This window comes from Scyliorhinus torazame, chromosome 12 (genome assembly GCF_047496885.1).
Source record: "Scyliorhinus torazame isolate Kashiwa2021f chromosome 12, sScyTor2.1, whole genome shotgun sequence".
NCBI classification, from domain to species: domain Eukaryota; kingdom Metazoa; phylum Chordata; class Chondrichthyes; order Carcharhiniformes; family Scyliorhinidae; genus Scyliorhinus; species Scyliorhinus torazame.
This window is the reverse complement of record NC_092718.1, coordinates 174971476-174987927: the sequence shown is the minus strand read 5'-3', so window position 1 is coordinate 174987927 and position 16452 is coordinate 174971476. Positions and strand designations below refer to the sequence as shown.

General features: G+C 45.9%; 1 protein-coding gene across 13 annotated transcripts in view; it reads left to right on the top strand.

Annotated features, from left to right (window-relative positions):
* LOC140386756 (RIMS-binding protein 2-like) overlaps window positions 1-16452 on the top strand; it is a 467093-nt gene that overhangs the window by 442026 nt on the left and 8615 nt on the right. For 12 of the 13 annotated variants that reach the window (XM_072469420.1, XM_072469419.1, XM_072469418.1 and 9 more), the window contains 5 exons: window positions 1922-2090; window positions 8639-8707; window positions 8895-8930; window positions 10221-10324; window positions 15792-15863. In XM_072469420.1, coding sequence (XP_072325521.1) covers window positions 1922-2090; window positions 8639-8707; window positions 8895-8930; window positions 10221-10324; window positions 15792-15863 — 450 coding nt within the window. The remainder of the gene's footprint in view (window positions 1-1921; window positions 2091-8638; window positions 8708-8894; window positions 8931-10220; window positions 10325-15791; window positions 15864-16452) is intronic. The other variant, XM_072469422.1, reaches the window with a different exon arrangement.

Genomic DNA, 16452 nt, shown 5'->3' with positions numbered 1-16452 from the left:
TTTTTCGGCTCCGCGGCTGGTTCAACGGCATTTCAGTTGGTTGGTTGTTAATCGAGCTGAAATTGGAGGGGATTTCATTGTGTTTTTGTATCCGTTTGAAGGGTTAAAACGATCTGATAAGAAACTCCCAAGAGAAAGCCACCTTTGCTGTGACCGCTCAGCTCATGGCTGGCACTGGATGTCTGCCACCAATGTTTATGTCATTGACAAACTTTGATATATAGCTTCTATTTTGTTCTGTTAGTTATTACCAAATATAGTAAATAGTTGAGATCCTTGTGGAACACCACTAGTCACTTTCTTCCACTTTAAGTGCATCCCCATTATCCCTACTCTCTGTCTTCCATTGCTTAACTATTCTACCGAGCTCAATAGTTTGCCTTCAATTCCATCTTTTTAATTTTAGCTAACAGCGTCACATGTAGAATCTCATCATGTGCCTTCTGGCAGTCTACATAACTATATCCATCGACATTTCCATGTATAATACTTTAGTTACTTCCTCCAAAAATCCAATTAGAAATGTTAGACATGGGGCGGGATTTACTGACCACTCCGCCGTGTGTTTTACAGTGACGGAGGCGGCCCGTCAGTGGATCTACCGATCCCGTTGATGTCATTGGGATTTCCCGGTGACAGCACCCTTCATCACCGGTAAACCCGTGCGCTGGCATGGGACCAGAATTTCCTGCTGACGTAAACAACCGGTAAATCCCGCCCATGATTTTGCCCTCCGAAATCTACATTGGCTTTCTAATCAGCTCAAATGTCTCTGTGTGTTAAATCACCCTGTGCCTAACTATAGAATCCAGTCACTTTCCCACATTCCCACAAGGGCAGCATGGTGGCACAGTGGTTAACACCAGGGACCCAGGTTCGATTCCGATCTCAGGTGACTGTGTGGAGTTTACACATTCTCCCTGTGTCTTTCCTCCGGGTGCTCCGGTTTCCTCCCACAGTCTAAAGATGTGCAGGTCAGGTGAATTGGCTATGCTAAATTGCCCCTTTGTATCTAAAGATTAGGTGGGGTTCCGGGGAATAGGGCGGGGGATTGGGCCTAGATTGGGTGCTTTTTCATGGGATCGGTGCAGATCCGATGGGCCGAATGGCGTCCTTCTGCACTGCAGGGAATCTATGATTCTATGATATGATGTAAGATTAATGTGCTTATAATTTCCATGTTTCTCTTTCTCCAAGTGTTCCTTAGATAGAAGTGTTCCTTAAGTGTCCGAAAGAAAACTTCCTTAACTGACACAGGTGTAGAGAAGGTTATGATAAAGCATCTGTGAGGTTCTCAATAACTTTAAAACTTTGGGAGAAAACCATCAGGTCTTGAGGATTTGTACATCTTTTGTGCAATTTATTTTTTCTAATACTATTTTCTTGCTTCCACTAATTTTGAATTCAAGACCTTGATTCATTACAACCTGAGAATTGTCTGATTTATCTGTGGATTGTGTGACTGAGCGATTGACCTCATGCATTGATGAAGGAAGATTCCTACAGGTTAAAGAAATGATTTGTCGAGATGCAGATGTCAAACATTTTCCAACCTGCATCCTTTCTAATTAATGAAATGCTCTCAGCCGATTGTGTTTGTGCCTCCCATATCCATAAGGTCCCTGAGTCATTAGTTATAAACACTCTGACGCTACCTCTCTGAGGGCCCCTCAAGGGAGCAGATGCATGGACCGACAACAAAAGCTGCTACTACGTACTAGCCTACCTGAATAAAATCAGTACTGATGGTGGGAACTTCCTGCTGGCTACTACTCTTCCACAGAGCTAGTGTTTGGGAGTGTATGGTCATCACTGGAGAGTGAAGACCAAGATGGGGCTGAGCTGGGAAAGTGTGTGAATCTGGAATAAACTGAAAGTGATAGTAAGGGAGGGGTCTCCCATCTGAACAATCTCATTGCAGGTATTTGGAGATAAGGATGCCGATGGGTTTTACCGTGGAGAAGGCAATGGTCAGACTGGCTTTGTGCCATGTAACATGGTCTCAGAAATTCAGGTGGAAGATGATGGAGTAATGGAGCAGCTGTTACAACGGGGTTATCTGGCTCCCAATACGTCCATGGAGAAGCTGGGTGAGTGTGCCTTACATTGATAGCACTGTTTAACTGAGACTATTGCGTTGTATTTTCAGGTTGAACGCATTCAAGATATGAGTGATTGGCTGGGCCAACGGTGAAGATGCAGGGACATTTGCTAGATGCTTTTCGAATGCTGCAAAAATAAATTATGAACAGGAGTGACAGGGAAGTCAAGTTTGGCTGGACTAGAAGATAAGAAGAAGAAAGTTTGACTGGATTTGAGTTGAGAGAGAAGATAGGTTTGTCTAAGTTAAGAGTGAGGGAGGTGGGTATTGTTTAAAATAGGGGAGGCATTTGTATGTGGAAGATAAGAAATACTACCATGAGTACATTTATTAAAAGTTCCCAGCGGAATATGTCTAAACACTGAAACTCATCACATCACTTAAATGTGACACCATCATATACTGATGCTCTCACAACATTTATATTTGAACTATGTACTAATGCTCATACTGCCACCTCAGATTTCCTGAAGGATCCTTAAAATTACAGGATGGATTTAGCAGGACACAGGAGTCTTCACCTCCCCAGCGAAAACGTTAGGGATAAGACTGCTTGAGAGGCTTGCCCCGCAGGCATTTAATCCTTAGGAGTAGTATTAATTTCTTGGAAGTGAGACATCCACCCTGCACCAACACCTCTGTGCAGGATGTCCTGCCTCTTGAGAGCTGCCATCCATTCAAATATCCAGTATCTCTCCAGCCCCTGCAGTGCCACCGGAAACAGTGGGCACAGTTGGAACTACAACCACTCTGTGTTGAGCAGCCAAGTAAGAGGTAAGTGGAACGAAGGGGATAAAGGGGTTGCGGTGGGCAAGCTGGCGGGGGAAGTGAACCAGGAGAAAAGTGGGGCACTCTCCAAAGGGCCCACGGAACGTGATATAAATGCAGCTGCCACCCCTCCTCCTCCCCAAACCCCACACACCCTGGCCAATGCCAGGAGAAAGCTACCAGGCTGGTGTTGGCATGAGACTTTCCAGTTGCTGGTTAAATCACAGCAGTGAAACGATAAGGCGCTTAAGTGGGCATTCATTGGTAAGCGGATTGCTGGTAAAATCACAGCTGGGTAAAGGCAGGTGGTTAGGCAGTGGATACAGCACTTATTGAATTTTGCAAGCCCCCAAATTTCAAAATCCACCACCAAGAGGGCCTTGAAATCCAACCCTACAAGTGGCTTTTAAATAAACAGAACTATCAGCCTGCAGTGGCTGGTGTGCCCTAATTGGGCACTGATGTCTTGTCAGATTATATCGTTATGACCAGGTGAGAAGGAGTGAACTGTCAGCCCTTCTATTCATTCTCCTCAGCTGGTCACAACAAAGGTTTAAGTTTCGTTTTCACAACAACATGCCTTTTCCGAATCCAAATGTGCCTATAACTGTTTATGCAATAATCAAACAAGGTTTTGCTTGAGTTAAAGAAAGATACATTTTTTAACTATTAAACCTGAGGGGAAAAGCTCCACATGGGGTCAGAAATAAGGGAAGTGATAATCCAGTTTAAAAAAGGTGAAAAGAATATGCGGTTAAGTGTCCTTTAATCATCATGGAAGTGTAGCTAGTTAAATGTCATGGCTAATTTGGATTAGCTGCTTTTGTGGATGCGGTCAGATGTAGAAAATGTTGCAATTATACTCAGTTCGCTGGTAGATTTCTAGTAAAATTGTCTTCCAAGCCAAGTAATACATGTGTTCAAAAGGAGAGAGAACTTTCAGCCCGTTTCTTCTGCTGAAGTATTTCTTGCAATCTCCCTGCAATGGCTGAGGCCATTGTTATACTTCACCCACTGTGTTTTTTCAAGGAGTTTTGGGTGGCTCTGGCTGTGGGCAGCTATTGTTTCAATATTTTGAAATTCCATAGGTGCTGGACCCACCACCTACCCATTTTGCATTTGAATGCCTCTTCCTTAGTCAGTGATGGGTTTTGATGGATCTTTGAATTACAGGAAATCCCCTGAGGGTGCCTTGTTTGCTTTTTCACCTTCCCCATGGAAGGAGCCCTGACGTTTTTAAATTGTTTGTTCTGTCTCATTTCAAATTGCAAAATTTCCTGTCGGTCGAAATCTGAAAAATCATGTTTTCAGAAGTAAAATATAGCCTCGTGACAATACCCATTAGCGCTGTCATGCAATCTAATATTGGTGCTCCTGTGTGAGGATGTCGGAGGCATCCGTCATCTATAATAACCAAGACCTGAACCATGACCAGCTCAATGAGGGATTGCTTGCAGTAACAGATGCTCACCTTGGAATGTGTTAATCTGTGTAGATGAAGTAAGAACACGATATCAGAGAAATATGTGCGTCTTAACCAACGCTGCTTGGTCTGTCGTTCACCGAAACAAGCTGGCCTGGGGCCAGTCTAATCGTTAGGTATCAGGTCACAGCTGGAAATGCTCTAATTATTTTCACCTTTCAGGTGAGCCTTGCTCTGGAGCTTACAAACCGTGTTTGGCAGAGAGCTTGACAGCTTCAGAGATGTAGCTTCCTGTGCCCTTATCACTCATTAGTGACCACTACCCTGCTCAACAGAAACTTTAATGGAAGTGGGATTCAAACTGGCCCTTCCATGCTGGGGTTGGGAGCAATCTCTGGCTGGGGCTGAGGTGTCATTCTTGAATGAATTGGCTAGCACTACATTATCACTGTTCTTTTCTGAATTTCAAAAATATCCTTTATTCATTAAATATCTGAAAGAAACATTATAACTTGACCAACAAAAAAGTAGGCGAAATGCATTGTAAAAGTTAATGTTCTTCAATATATAAAAATAACGAAGTTTAAAATCCAGTATGGTCTCAAAAAATGGAGCAGCTAGCCAAACATCGAAATAACTAATTAAAACTTAGCAGTTAAATGCAAATATATACAGGTAACAACTAATGACATCTCAGCACTTACTGATAACATCGGTGTTAGATTTATATAAGAAAATGCATAATTATAACACCCTACAACAGCAATGATATTCACATTTTCTACAGTGATCAAGATGCACGCTGCAATTTTTTCATTTCATGTCCAGAACCAGGGGCGGGATTCTCCGACCCCCCGCCGGGACGGAGAATCGCCGGTGGGTGGCGCCGCCGGCTGCCGAATTCTCCGGCGCCAGTTTTCAGGCGGGGGCGGGGATCACGCCGCGCCGGTCGTGGGCCGTTGGCAGCAGCCCCCCTGGCAATTCTCCGGCCCTGATGGGCCGAGCGGCCGCGTGTTCCTGGCCAGTCCCGCCGGCGTGAAATGGACATGGTCCATCCTGGCGGGACCTGGCTTGGAGGGCGGCTAGCGAAGTCCTCGGGAGGGGGGGTGCGGGGGGATCCGGCCCTGGGGGGGCGGGATCCGGCCCTGGGGGGGGGGGAAAGATCCGGCACTGGTGGGCCCCCACAGTGTCCTGGCCCGCGATCAGGGCCCACCGATCTGCGGGCGGGCCTGTGCCGTGAGAGCGCTCTCTCCTTCCGTGCCAGCCTCTGTGAGGCTCCGCCATGGCCAGCGCGGAGAAGAAACCCCCCACGCCGGCGGTTCTGAGCATGCGCCAGAACATGCCAGTGGTTCTGCGCATGCGCCAACTCGCACCAGCCCGCGGCAGCCCTTCGGCGCCGGTTGGCACGGCACCATCCCGTCCGCTGCCGGCCTAGCCCCCAGGAAGTGCGGAGGATTCCGGAACTTCCAGGTGGCCCGCCGCCAGAGTGGTTCACGCCGCTCTTGGAGCTGGCTTCGGGCGTCCCGCCAATTGCGGGAGAATCCCAACCCAGGGGTCACAGTCTGACGATACAGACCAAGATGAGGAGAAAGTCCATCACTCAGACAGTGGTCAGTTTGTGGAATTCGCTACCACAGAAAGAAGTTGAGGCCAAAACATTGCGGGCGGGATTCTCTCACCCCGGGTCCGGGCAGGAGAATTGCCCGGACCGGCGCGAATCATGGTCCGCCGATTCTCCGGAGGGTGGAGAATTGGCGCCGGCGTGGCGCCGGTCGAGGGACCCCCCCGGCGAATCTCGGCCCAGGATGAGCCGAGCGGCAACGCTAAAAAGGCCGAGACCCACCGGTGCCGTCCACACCTGCTCTTACCCAGCGGAAACTCGGCGTGGATGCATCTGGGGACGGCCCGGTGGGGGGGAAGGGGGGGTCCGACACCAGGGGGGCCTCCGCTGTGGCCTGGCCCGCGATCGGGGCCTACTGATCGGCGGGCTGGCTTCTCGGGCTGGGGGCCTCTTTTGTTCCGTGCCGGCCCCTGTACCCCTACACCATGATGCGTCGGGGCTGGCGCAGAGAAGGGAGCCACTGCGCATGCGCGCATTGGTGCCTGCCCCATTGCGCATGCACAGACCCGCGACGCCCATCTGACGCCGGGGATCGGCACCTGGAGCAGTGTGATTCGTTCCAGTGCCGTGCTAGCCCCCTGTAGGGGTCAGAATCGCTGCTCCTGAGGGCATGTTGACGCCGTTGAGAAACGCGACGGCATTTACGATGGCATCAACACTTAGCCTCAGAATCAGAGAATCCCGCCCTGCATGTTTTCAAGAGGCAGTAAGATATAGCACTTGGGGCGAAGGGATCAAAGGCTATGGGAGGAAGATGAGATCAGGCAATTGAGTTGGATAATAATAATCTTTATTAGTGCCACAGGTAGGCTTACATTTTCACTGCAATGAAGATACTGTGAAAATCCCCTTGTTATACCTCATTGGATGGAGCGGCAGCTGCGCCGTTGCCAGCGCCATTGCCAGCGCCTCTAGACTCGTACCCTCACAAGACGCCGTCTCCAGTCTCTTTCATGACGCGCCCTCCCCCTCCATCACCCACTTGCGCACTATCACCGCATTGGCCGCCCAGTAGTAGCCGCAGAGGGTGGGCAACGCCAGCCCCCACCCATCTCTACTCACCTCCAGGAACACCCTTCTCACCCTCGGAGTCCCTCGCGCCCACACAAACCCCGTTATGCTCTTGTTGACCCGCCTAAAGAAGGCCTTCGGGATAAGAATGGGGAGGCACTGGAACAGGAACGAAAATCCCCTTGTTGCCATACTCCGGCGCCTGTTCGGGTACACTGAGGGAGAATTCAGACTGTCCAATTCATCTAACAAGCACGTCTTTGGGGACATGTGGGAGGAAACCGGAGCACCTGGAGGAAATCCATGCAAACACGGTGGGGAACATGCAGACTCCGCACAGACTGTGACCAAAGCCAGGAATCAAACCCGGGTCCCTGGTGCTGTGAAACAACAGTGCTAACCACTGTGCTACCATGACGCCCATGCCCATGATGAACAACCATGATCATAATGAATGGCAGAGCAGGCTCGAAAGACCGAATGGCCTCCTGCTCCTATTTGCTATCTTTCTATATTCATATAGTAATGGGAACGTTACAAGCATTTCAATATTTTCATTAAAGCGACCCAATGTTGTTCCAATTATATACATTGGTCATGATGCACTCTGAGGTGCTTCAACACAGTTACATTTACTACATGCAGTCAAGCTGAAGCTTACAATCCGAGCAGTTTTTTCTTTACAGTTACCAGCCTCTCCGTGCACATTGGCTGAAAAGACTTGCACAGTGGCCTTTCCCCATTGCACCTTGGTTACATGGTCACTGTTTTTACTTTATGTATTTTTAAAATAAACCTAGAAATTGTCAGCTCCACAAATGCAATTTTTACTCCACCCCCCAGCCCTGCCCTCTTAATGTCAGTGTAAGTGTATGTCAGTGGTACACATGAACACACGGTATACCAGTTGGTCTGTTGTTCTATACACTGAATGATACATTTGTGATTGTACTCTTAACTAATCGAAATTGGACAAAAGACCAATTTTAGGTTAGTTAAAGGTGACAATCCTGCAATTAAATTAAGAAGAGAAGAACAGAAGGATGTCGAGTAAGGTGCTAATAGAACTGGAGATAAAATAGGGGCAGAATTGGGGTTGGACAAGGGGGCAGGATAGGGAAAAGGCAACGGATCAGATTAGGGCTGGAGTTCTGCTGTTGGCATTGCTGCTGATGAAAATTCATGGAAAGCCTGAATATTTAAGAACAACTTAATTAATGAATGTTTCCATATCACGAGGCAAAGCAAATAGAAAATTAGAGTTTTATTTATAAAAACACTTTGAATATCCTGCTTGCCTTTTCTAAAGTTTGTGGATGTCCCTCTGAGGATTTGGACAGTAGAGTGTGACACCCCATGATGTGCGTGGAATATATGGGCACAGTGCAGTTCTGTTTGGAGAAAAAAAAAATGAACAACCAGTGGCACCAGAGCTGGAGCTCGTGGCCTTTGGAATCCCAGGGTTCCCTAAACATCTCTGTGCTCCACATTTCTGTTTGTTTCCACAGGTTTCAATAGTGAGGTAGGTATACAGCCACCATCATTCGACTAGACTCGATTCAACTGTTGCCATTGCCCCAGAGCTGGCAGTGTCACTTGCCAGAACCACTGGCCTCTGATTTGCTAACCTGACATGATTCTGCTCTGTCTGTCTCAGCTCCCTGTGTGCTGCTTTATTTCCTCTTTTTTTTCTCTCGTCTTTTGCTGTATGAAGGCAGCCGCACGCTCTCTCAGCCGCCACGCCGCACTGCGCCTCCTCCGAAACCAAGGCGATCCAAGAAAGGTCTGTCTCACTTCATGCTTACTTTTTTTTTGTTGCTTTGTTTTCATTGAAAACATTTCTGTGTCAGTGTTTGACTCGCTGCTTCCCATTCGTTGCCTAACAGCATGGTACTGAATGTTTAAAAATGTATAGGGAGCTGGTCCAACATGAAAGCAAGAGTCTAACTAAATAATCCTTGATCTTTCAGTGCAATCCGACAAGTGGGAGGACAGTCGACAGCAAGGTCAGCAAAACTTTCCCACAGCGTCTCCTCATTTCTCCATTGATAATTGGTATTTACATATGTTAAAATATCACAATCATTAAAATGCATGGAAAGCTAATTTTAATGTAAGCAGCTGTTTCGTGTAAGTACTGCACTTAATTTGGTTATACAGAAGAATCTGACAGGATATATAATAAGCTTATACAGTGTAATTATATTGAGCAATCCTCAAGCCATGTGGCAATGTTTTTAAACACCATAAATAATTCGAGAGATCTGCACTGGAATATGAAGCTTATTCACAACTTTGTGTTTCTCGCACTTTTTTGTTAAAACAGTTTATAAACCGGTTTATTGTTCAAAGTGTAATTACAGTGGGTTCACTTTCACTGACATATAACATGACATCTCTGGATCTGTAAAGATTTAATCACCTGCTAATGGTCGCATTCCAAGCATTGTTTGGCATCTTTGAATTTGTCTATATATATGTTTCTGGAACATACCTCTTCATTCACCTGAGGAAGGAGCAGCGCTCTGAAAGCTAGTGACATCGAAACAAACCTGTTGGACTTTAACCTGGTGTTGTAAGACTTCGTACTGTGCTCACCTCAGTCCAACACCGGCATCTCCACATCATGTCATATAACATGGAATAGAATCCCTACTGTGCAGAAGGAAGCCATTTGGCCCATCGAGTCTGCACCGGCCCTTGGAAAAAGCACCCTACTTAAGCTTAAGCCCACGTCTCCACTCTATCCCCGTCACCCAGTAACCCCACCTAACCTTTTTGGACACTTAAGGGACAATTTAGCATGGCCAATCCACCTGCACATCTTTGGACTCTGGGAGGAAACCGGAGCACCCGAAGGAAACCCACGCAGACACGGGGAGAAAGTGCAAACTCCACACAGACAGCCACCCGATTCCGGAATTGAACCCTGATCCCTGGAACTGCGAGGCAGCAGTGCTAACTACTGTGCCGCTCATATGATTCTGACGTCTTGTAAATTAGCTGTGGAGTTGGAATAAGCCCATTCTGTAACATGCATTTTCAGCGAGGAAGGTCGAAAGGACCCTCATACAAAATGCATAATAGGTTATAACAAGTTGCATAACAAGTTATAATGAACACCCATTGCATGAGAAATGTAGAAATGACTCTCTGCAATACATGCATTATCAATTTAGAAGTTGTAATGAATCCTCTTCCCCTTGTTTTATTTTATTTTTTTATCCGTTCTACAATTGCACCATATAATGGTAAATCTACATGATATTCATTACGAACCTCCTTTTCTGTTGCAGAGTGGAGACGACCTGGCAGCGGACTACAGAAAATGCCTATGAAAAAGATGGTGGCTGTGTTTGACTATGACCCCAGGGAAAGCTCTCCTAATGTGGACATTGAGGTGTGGTGCATCGGCTCAGCTCACATTGTACTGTTGGCAGCTAGCTAGGACTAATCCAAGTTAGCATCTTAAAACCAGTTAGAACAATTGTGGCATCTGTTGCTCGCCACCTCCTGCTACCAAATAAATTATTTTGGGACGTGGATGGTAGGGTGTGTTGGTCAAGCTCAGGGTAAGACTCCATGTTTCATTGATATAGGCAGGAGTACCGTAAAACCCAACCAAGCACTAACACGGTGCATGTTAATCCTTTGCATAGGGAACTCTAGATTGTAACCTTCAGTGAGGAGTTATTGAACTGAGATCAGTTCTGTATGTGAAAATTTGCTCGGAATCTTTGTGTGTATTTCCTAGTGGCCAATTACAGTGTATCATGGAAAATAGGTGCGAATTTGCCAACAAATATCTCTTCACTTTTAACACAACTCGACTGATGTCATTGCCCCACAAGTGCCATATTATAATAATAATCTTTATTAGTGTTACAAGTTGGCATACATTACACCGCAATGAAGTTACTGTGAAAATCCCCTAGTAGCCACATCCAACATCCTGTAATTTCTCACACAGATGTGGGTAACTTAGTGCACCCAAATGTATTTTGCATTTCCCTGCAGCCATCCCATGTGACATTGAACAACAAATTTTCCCAATGTGACAATGTGAGATAGTTCTGTGCTGTTTGTATCTGGGAGTAATATGGAGATTCTGCATATAATTTCAAATTGGGTCCCCTGAAGCCACCTTTATCTCTTCCTGAGCTGAATTAAAGGGACAGTATAGAGAGTTGTCATGTAAAATACATTGAATGCAAATTTTCATATCCCTACTGGGGCCATCTACGCTTCAGTCGATAACATTCTCTGTAGATTTTGCGTTCAATCTCCAGGACTTGAGTGCATAATGGCAGCTGACAATTCAGTGAAGTATCTGTTTTTCAGATGAGATATTAAACTTGGTCAGCTTGATCAGATGGATGTTAAATATATCTTGCACTATTTGAAGATGAAAAGGCCAACATTATTCCCTTAGCCAGCAACATGAAAAACTGATTAACTGGTGATTAATTTAATATGTTGGTTTTCCTGTTTATCTGAGGAAGGCGGTGGTATAGTGGTATTGTCACTGGACTAGTAACTCAGAGACCCAAGGTAATTCTGTGCAAATTTGAATTCAATAAAAAAAGTCTGTCATTAAAAGTCTATTGATGACCACAAAACTATTGCCAATTGTTATAAAAACCCATCTGGTCACTAATGACCTTTAGGGGGGGAAATCTGCCATCCTTAATTGGCCTGGCCTACATTTGACTCTCGATCCACAGCAATGTGGTTGACTTATAGATGCCCTCTGAAATGGCCTAGAAAGTCATTCAGGTAAGCAATTGGGGATGACCTTGCCAGTGACTCCCATACCCAATTAATTAATTATAAAATTAATTAATTGATTTGAAACATTTTAGGATGTCCTAAAAGATGTACTAAGACACATTGCTTGAATGGAAGTTCTTTCTTTGAACACGTTTACGATTACGAAGATAATTAAAAATTGTGGAAAATTTTTACTCCCAAGAATGGGTGGGCTGGGAGCAGCTGAGGTATAAAACATGTGATTGTTATACCAACATTGAAAAATGCCCATTTCTGGAGATGTGTCAGAAGGCTGGTGGGAAACCTACTCAGCAAAGTCAGATATCATTACATGGACACAAGAGGTGAGAGTGACTTCCCTTGATATCAAGGCAGTATTTGATTAAGAGTAGTACTAAGGAGGCCTGGTAAAATTAAAGTCACTGGAAATTGGGCAAATCTCTCAACTGGCTGGAGTAATTCCTGTCAAAATGAAGATGATTGCGGTTATTGAAGCCAATCGTATTAGTCCCAGAACATTATTGCTGGCAATATCCTAGGCCCATCGATCTCCAGCTGCCTCATCATTGACGTTCCTTCAACAAAAACAACCTCTATTGATGTAGCGCCTTTAATGCAATAAAATGTCACAATTCTCTTGATATGCATAATATGACACTGGGCCACAGAAGGAAATATTCGGGCAGATGACCAAAAGTTTGGTCAATGAGGTAGATTATAAGAAATGGTTTAAACATAAGAACGGAAGAAATTGGAGCAGGTTGAGACATTCAGCCCCTCGAGCCTTCTCTGCCATTTAGTAAGAACATGGCTGATCTGATTGTGGCCAAAACCCCACCCACCACCCCCATAATCTTTGAGTCCCTTGTTGATAAAAACTCTGTCTGACAGTCTTGAATATATGCAATGACCCAGCCTCCATACTCTTTTGAGGTAGAGAATTCCAACGGTTAACCAGCCTCCGAGCGAAGAAATTACTCCTCACCTCTGTCTTAAATGGGAGATCCCTTAGTCAGAAACTGTGCCTCTAGTTCTAGATTCCTGCATGAGGGGAAACATCCTCTCGGGATCTTCCTGTCAAGCCACCTCAGAATGTTACATGTTCCAATAAGACCAGCCCCATTTTCCTAAACTCTGATGAAAATGGGCTCAACCTTTTCTCGTAAAACAACTCCTACATCCCAAGAATCAAATCTGGTGAACCTTCACTCAACGGTTTCCAATGCAAGTTTATCCTTCCTTCAGTAAGGAGACCAAAACTGTACACAGTACTCTAGGTATGGTCTCATCCATGCCCTGTTCAGTTGTAAAAAGACTTTCCTATTTTATCTTCCATCCCACCCTTGCAAGAATGGCCAACATACTACTGTGCCTGCATGCTAATGTTGTGTGATTCATGTATGAGGACACCCAGATCACTCTACTATCGCATTTTGTAGACTCTCACATTTAAATAATATTCTGTTTTTCTATTCTTCCTCCCATAGTGGATGATGTCACACTTATCCCACATTAAGTGCTGCCAAATTTGCTTCCAAATTATTTTCCCACGCACTTAACCTATCGATATCCCATTGCAGACTCTTTATGACCTCCTCAGAACTTTTTTTCCCACCTATTTTTGTATCAGCTGCACGTTTGGCGAAGATACACCCTGGGCGCGATTCTCCGCTCCCGCGCCGGTTGGGAGAATCGCCTGGGTCGCCAAACGTTCCCGCGACGCCGGTCCGACGCCCTCCCGCGATTCACGGAAGCGGCCAGATCGGCACAATCGCGTTTTGCGCGGCGCGGTACAGTGAATCGCCCGAGACAGCCAAAATGGCGATTCACCAGTACCTCCGCGATTCTCCGGCCCGGATGGGCCGAGCGGCCTGCCCAAAATGGCAGGTTCCACCCGGCGCCGTCCACACCTGGTCGCTGCCAGCGGGAACAGCGCGGGAACGCTGGGTGGGGGGGGGGGGGTGGGCTGCAGGGGGTCGAGGGGGGATCCTGCACCGGGGGGGGGGCTCAAATGGGGTCTGGCCTGTGATCGGTGCCCACCGGTCGTCGGACCGGCCTCTCTGAAGGAGGACCTCCTTTCTTCCGCAGCCCCGCAAGATCCGTTAGACGACATCTTGCGGGGCGGACTCGGAGAGGACGGCAACCACATATGCGCGGGTGACGCTGCTCCGAGCCCATTATCGGGCCCTGAATCTGTCGGGATAGGGGCCATTTCGTGCCGTCGTGAGCCTCGACGGCATTCACGACGGCGCAAGCACTCTGCCTCCATTTCGAAGAATCCTGCCCCCTGTTCTTCGATCCCAACATTCATATAGATTGTGAATTGTTCAAGTCCCAGCACTGATCCCAGAAACACTCTGCAAGTTTCAGTTTGCCAAGTTTAATTTATCACAACTCTTCTAGAACCCTTACAGTGCAGATGGAGGCCATTTGGCCCATCGAGTCTGCATTAACCCTTCAAAATAGCACTCTATATATGTCCACTGACCCGTCCACCCACCCTATCCCGGAATCCCATAATTTAACCTGCACATCCTTGGACACGAAGCGGACATTTATCATGGCCAATCCACCTAACCCGCACATCTTTGGACTGTGGGAGGAAATGGGAGCATCCGGAGGAAACCCACGCAAACTCAGGGAGAATGTACAATCTCCACATAGACAGTGACCCAAGATCTTTCTCCTGGGTCCCTGGCACTGTGAGGCAGCCATGCTAATCACTGTGCCACCATGCCGCCCAAAGGGCTAACTGACAAACAGGAATGGGATTTACACTGTGATAATTGTCACACTGGAATAGGGATGTACCATTTGATAACTTTCACACAGGAATGGGATATACACTGTGATAACTGTCACACAGGAATAGGGATGTACGGTTTGATAACTGACATACAGGAATGGGATTTACACTATGATAACTGTCACACAGGAATTGCGATGTAAGGTTTGATAACTGACATACAGGAATAGGGATCTACTTCCTTAATAGTGGACTCCAGCATTTTACTAATGGCAGATGTCAAGCTCAACTGGCCTGCTTTCTGTCTCCCTTCTTTCTTGAATTGGAACATTACATTTGGAGACTTCCAATCCAATAGGACCTTTACAGAATCAAAAGATGTTTGGAAGATTACAACCAATAAATCCTCTATCCCTGCAGCCATTTCTTTTCAGATCCTATAGTGCAGGCCATCAAGCCCAGGAGACTTGTCAGCCATTAGTCCCATTAGTTATCCTCGTACCTTTTCTCTAGTGGTTGCACCATTTTTCCCCATAAGTATCCTTGGGATGCTTTTGGTATCTCATACCATGAAGACTGACCCAGAATGCTTGTTCAAAGTCTCTTTCCTTTTCTTGTTTCTTATTGAGCAAAGCCAAGATAAGGAGGGGGAGGTGTGCAGGGAGCAAATTTCAGAGCTTCAATGCCTAGGCAACTGAAGGCACTGTCACCAGTAGTGGATTGAGTAAAATCAGTGATGCTCAAAAGGCTAGAATTAGACAAGTGCAAATATCTCAGAGAGTTATGACATTGGATAAGATCACAGAGCTAGGGAGGACCAATGCTGTAGCAGGGTTTGTAACCATTGATGAGAATTTTAAAATCAAGGCTTCGCTTAATCAGGAACCAGTGTAGATCAGTAATGATAGGGCTGATGGTTTGAGTTGGGACATGGGCAATAGTGTCTGAAGTTCACAGAGAGGAGAATTTGGGAAGCCAGCCAGGAGTGTGTTAGAATAGTTAAGTCTAAAAGTTAAAAAAAACATTGATGAAGGTTTCACCAGCAGATAAGCTGAGGCAGGGACAGACTTGGGTGATGTTCAGGAGGTGGGAATAGGTGGTCTTAGTGATGGTATCACTATGTGGTCATTAGAATGGCTTCTAGACTGTGTTCGCCAGTCACTTGGGCTGATTGGCCAAGAGAGTTTTTAACATTTCACTCAAAGTCAACAAATGAAAATTGTGTCAAGAACAGTGTGTAAGTAGATGCCAATTTAATCTATTTACACTTGCAGACTTGCAACCAAAAGATGTTGCTTTAAATGGATAGGGCCAGTAGAAAATCCTAAAGTTAATCTGTCTTTTTAAACAGGCTGAACTGACATTCAGTGCTGGTGACATAATTAATGTTTACGGGGACATGGATGAGGACGGTTTCTATTATGTGAGTATATGCAAATGTATCTTGCAGTATCTTACTGCATTGGAGTGTCAGTTCAGAAAAGTCAGTCCCAAACTATTCCTTCATGCTAGCTGTACAGTTGTGTAGACTTTTTTTTGGCAAGTAGCTCTCCTCCTGGCTCCCCAAAGTATTTTCCATCTACAAACCGCATGTCAAGAGATTGATGGAATATTCTCCACTTACTTGGATGTGTGCAGTTCCAATAACACTCGAGAAGCTCAACACCATTCAGGCCAAAGCAATCCCCTTGATTGACGCCACATCTACCATTTTAAACATTCCACTCCCTCTACTCACCGTGGCTGCACTGTGTACATTTCACAAGATGCACTCTAAAGAACCCGCCAAAACTCCTTTGAAAATACCTTCCAAACTTGCGACCTCTACCACCTAGAAGGACAAGGGCAGTCAGCGCATGGGAACACCCACCCCTCAAAGTTCCCCTATAAGTCACACACTTTACTCACTTGAAAATATATTATTGTTCCTTCATTGCCATTCAGTCAAAATCCTGGAAGTCCCTGCCTAACAGCACTTTGGCTGTACCAAGACAGACTGTGGCAATATAATT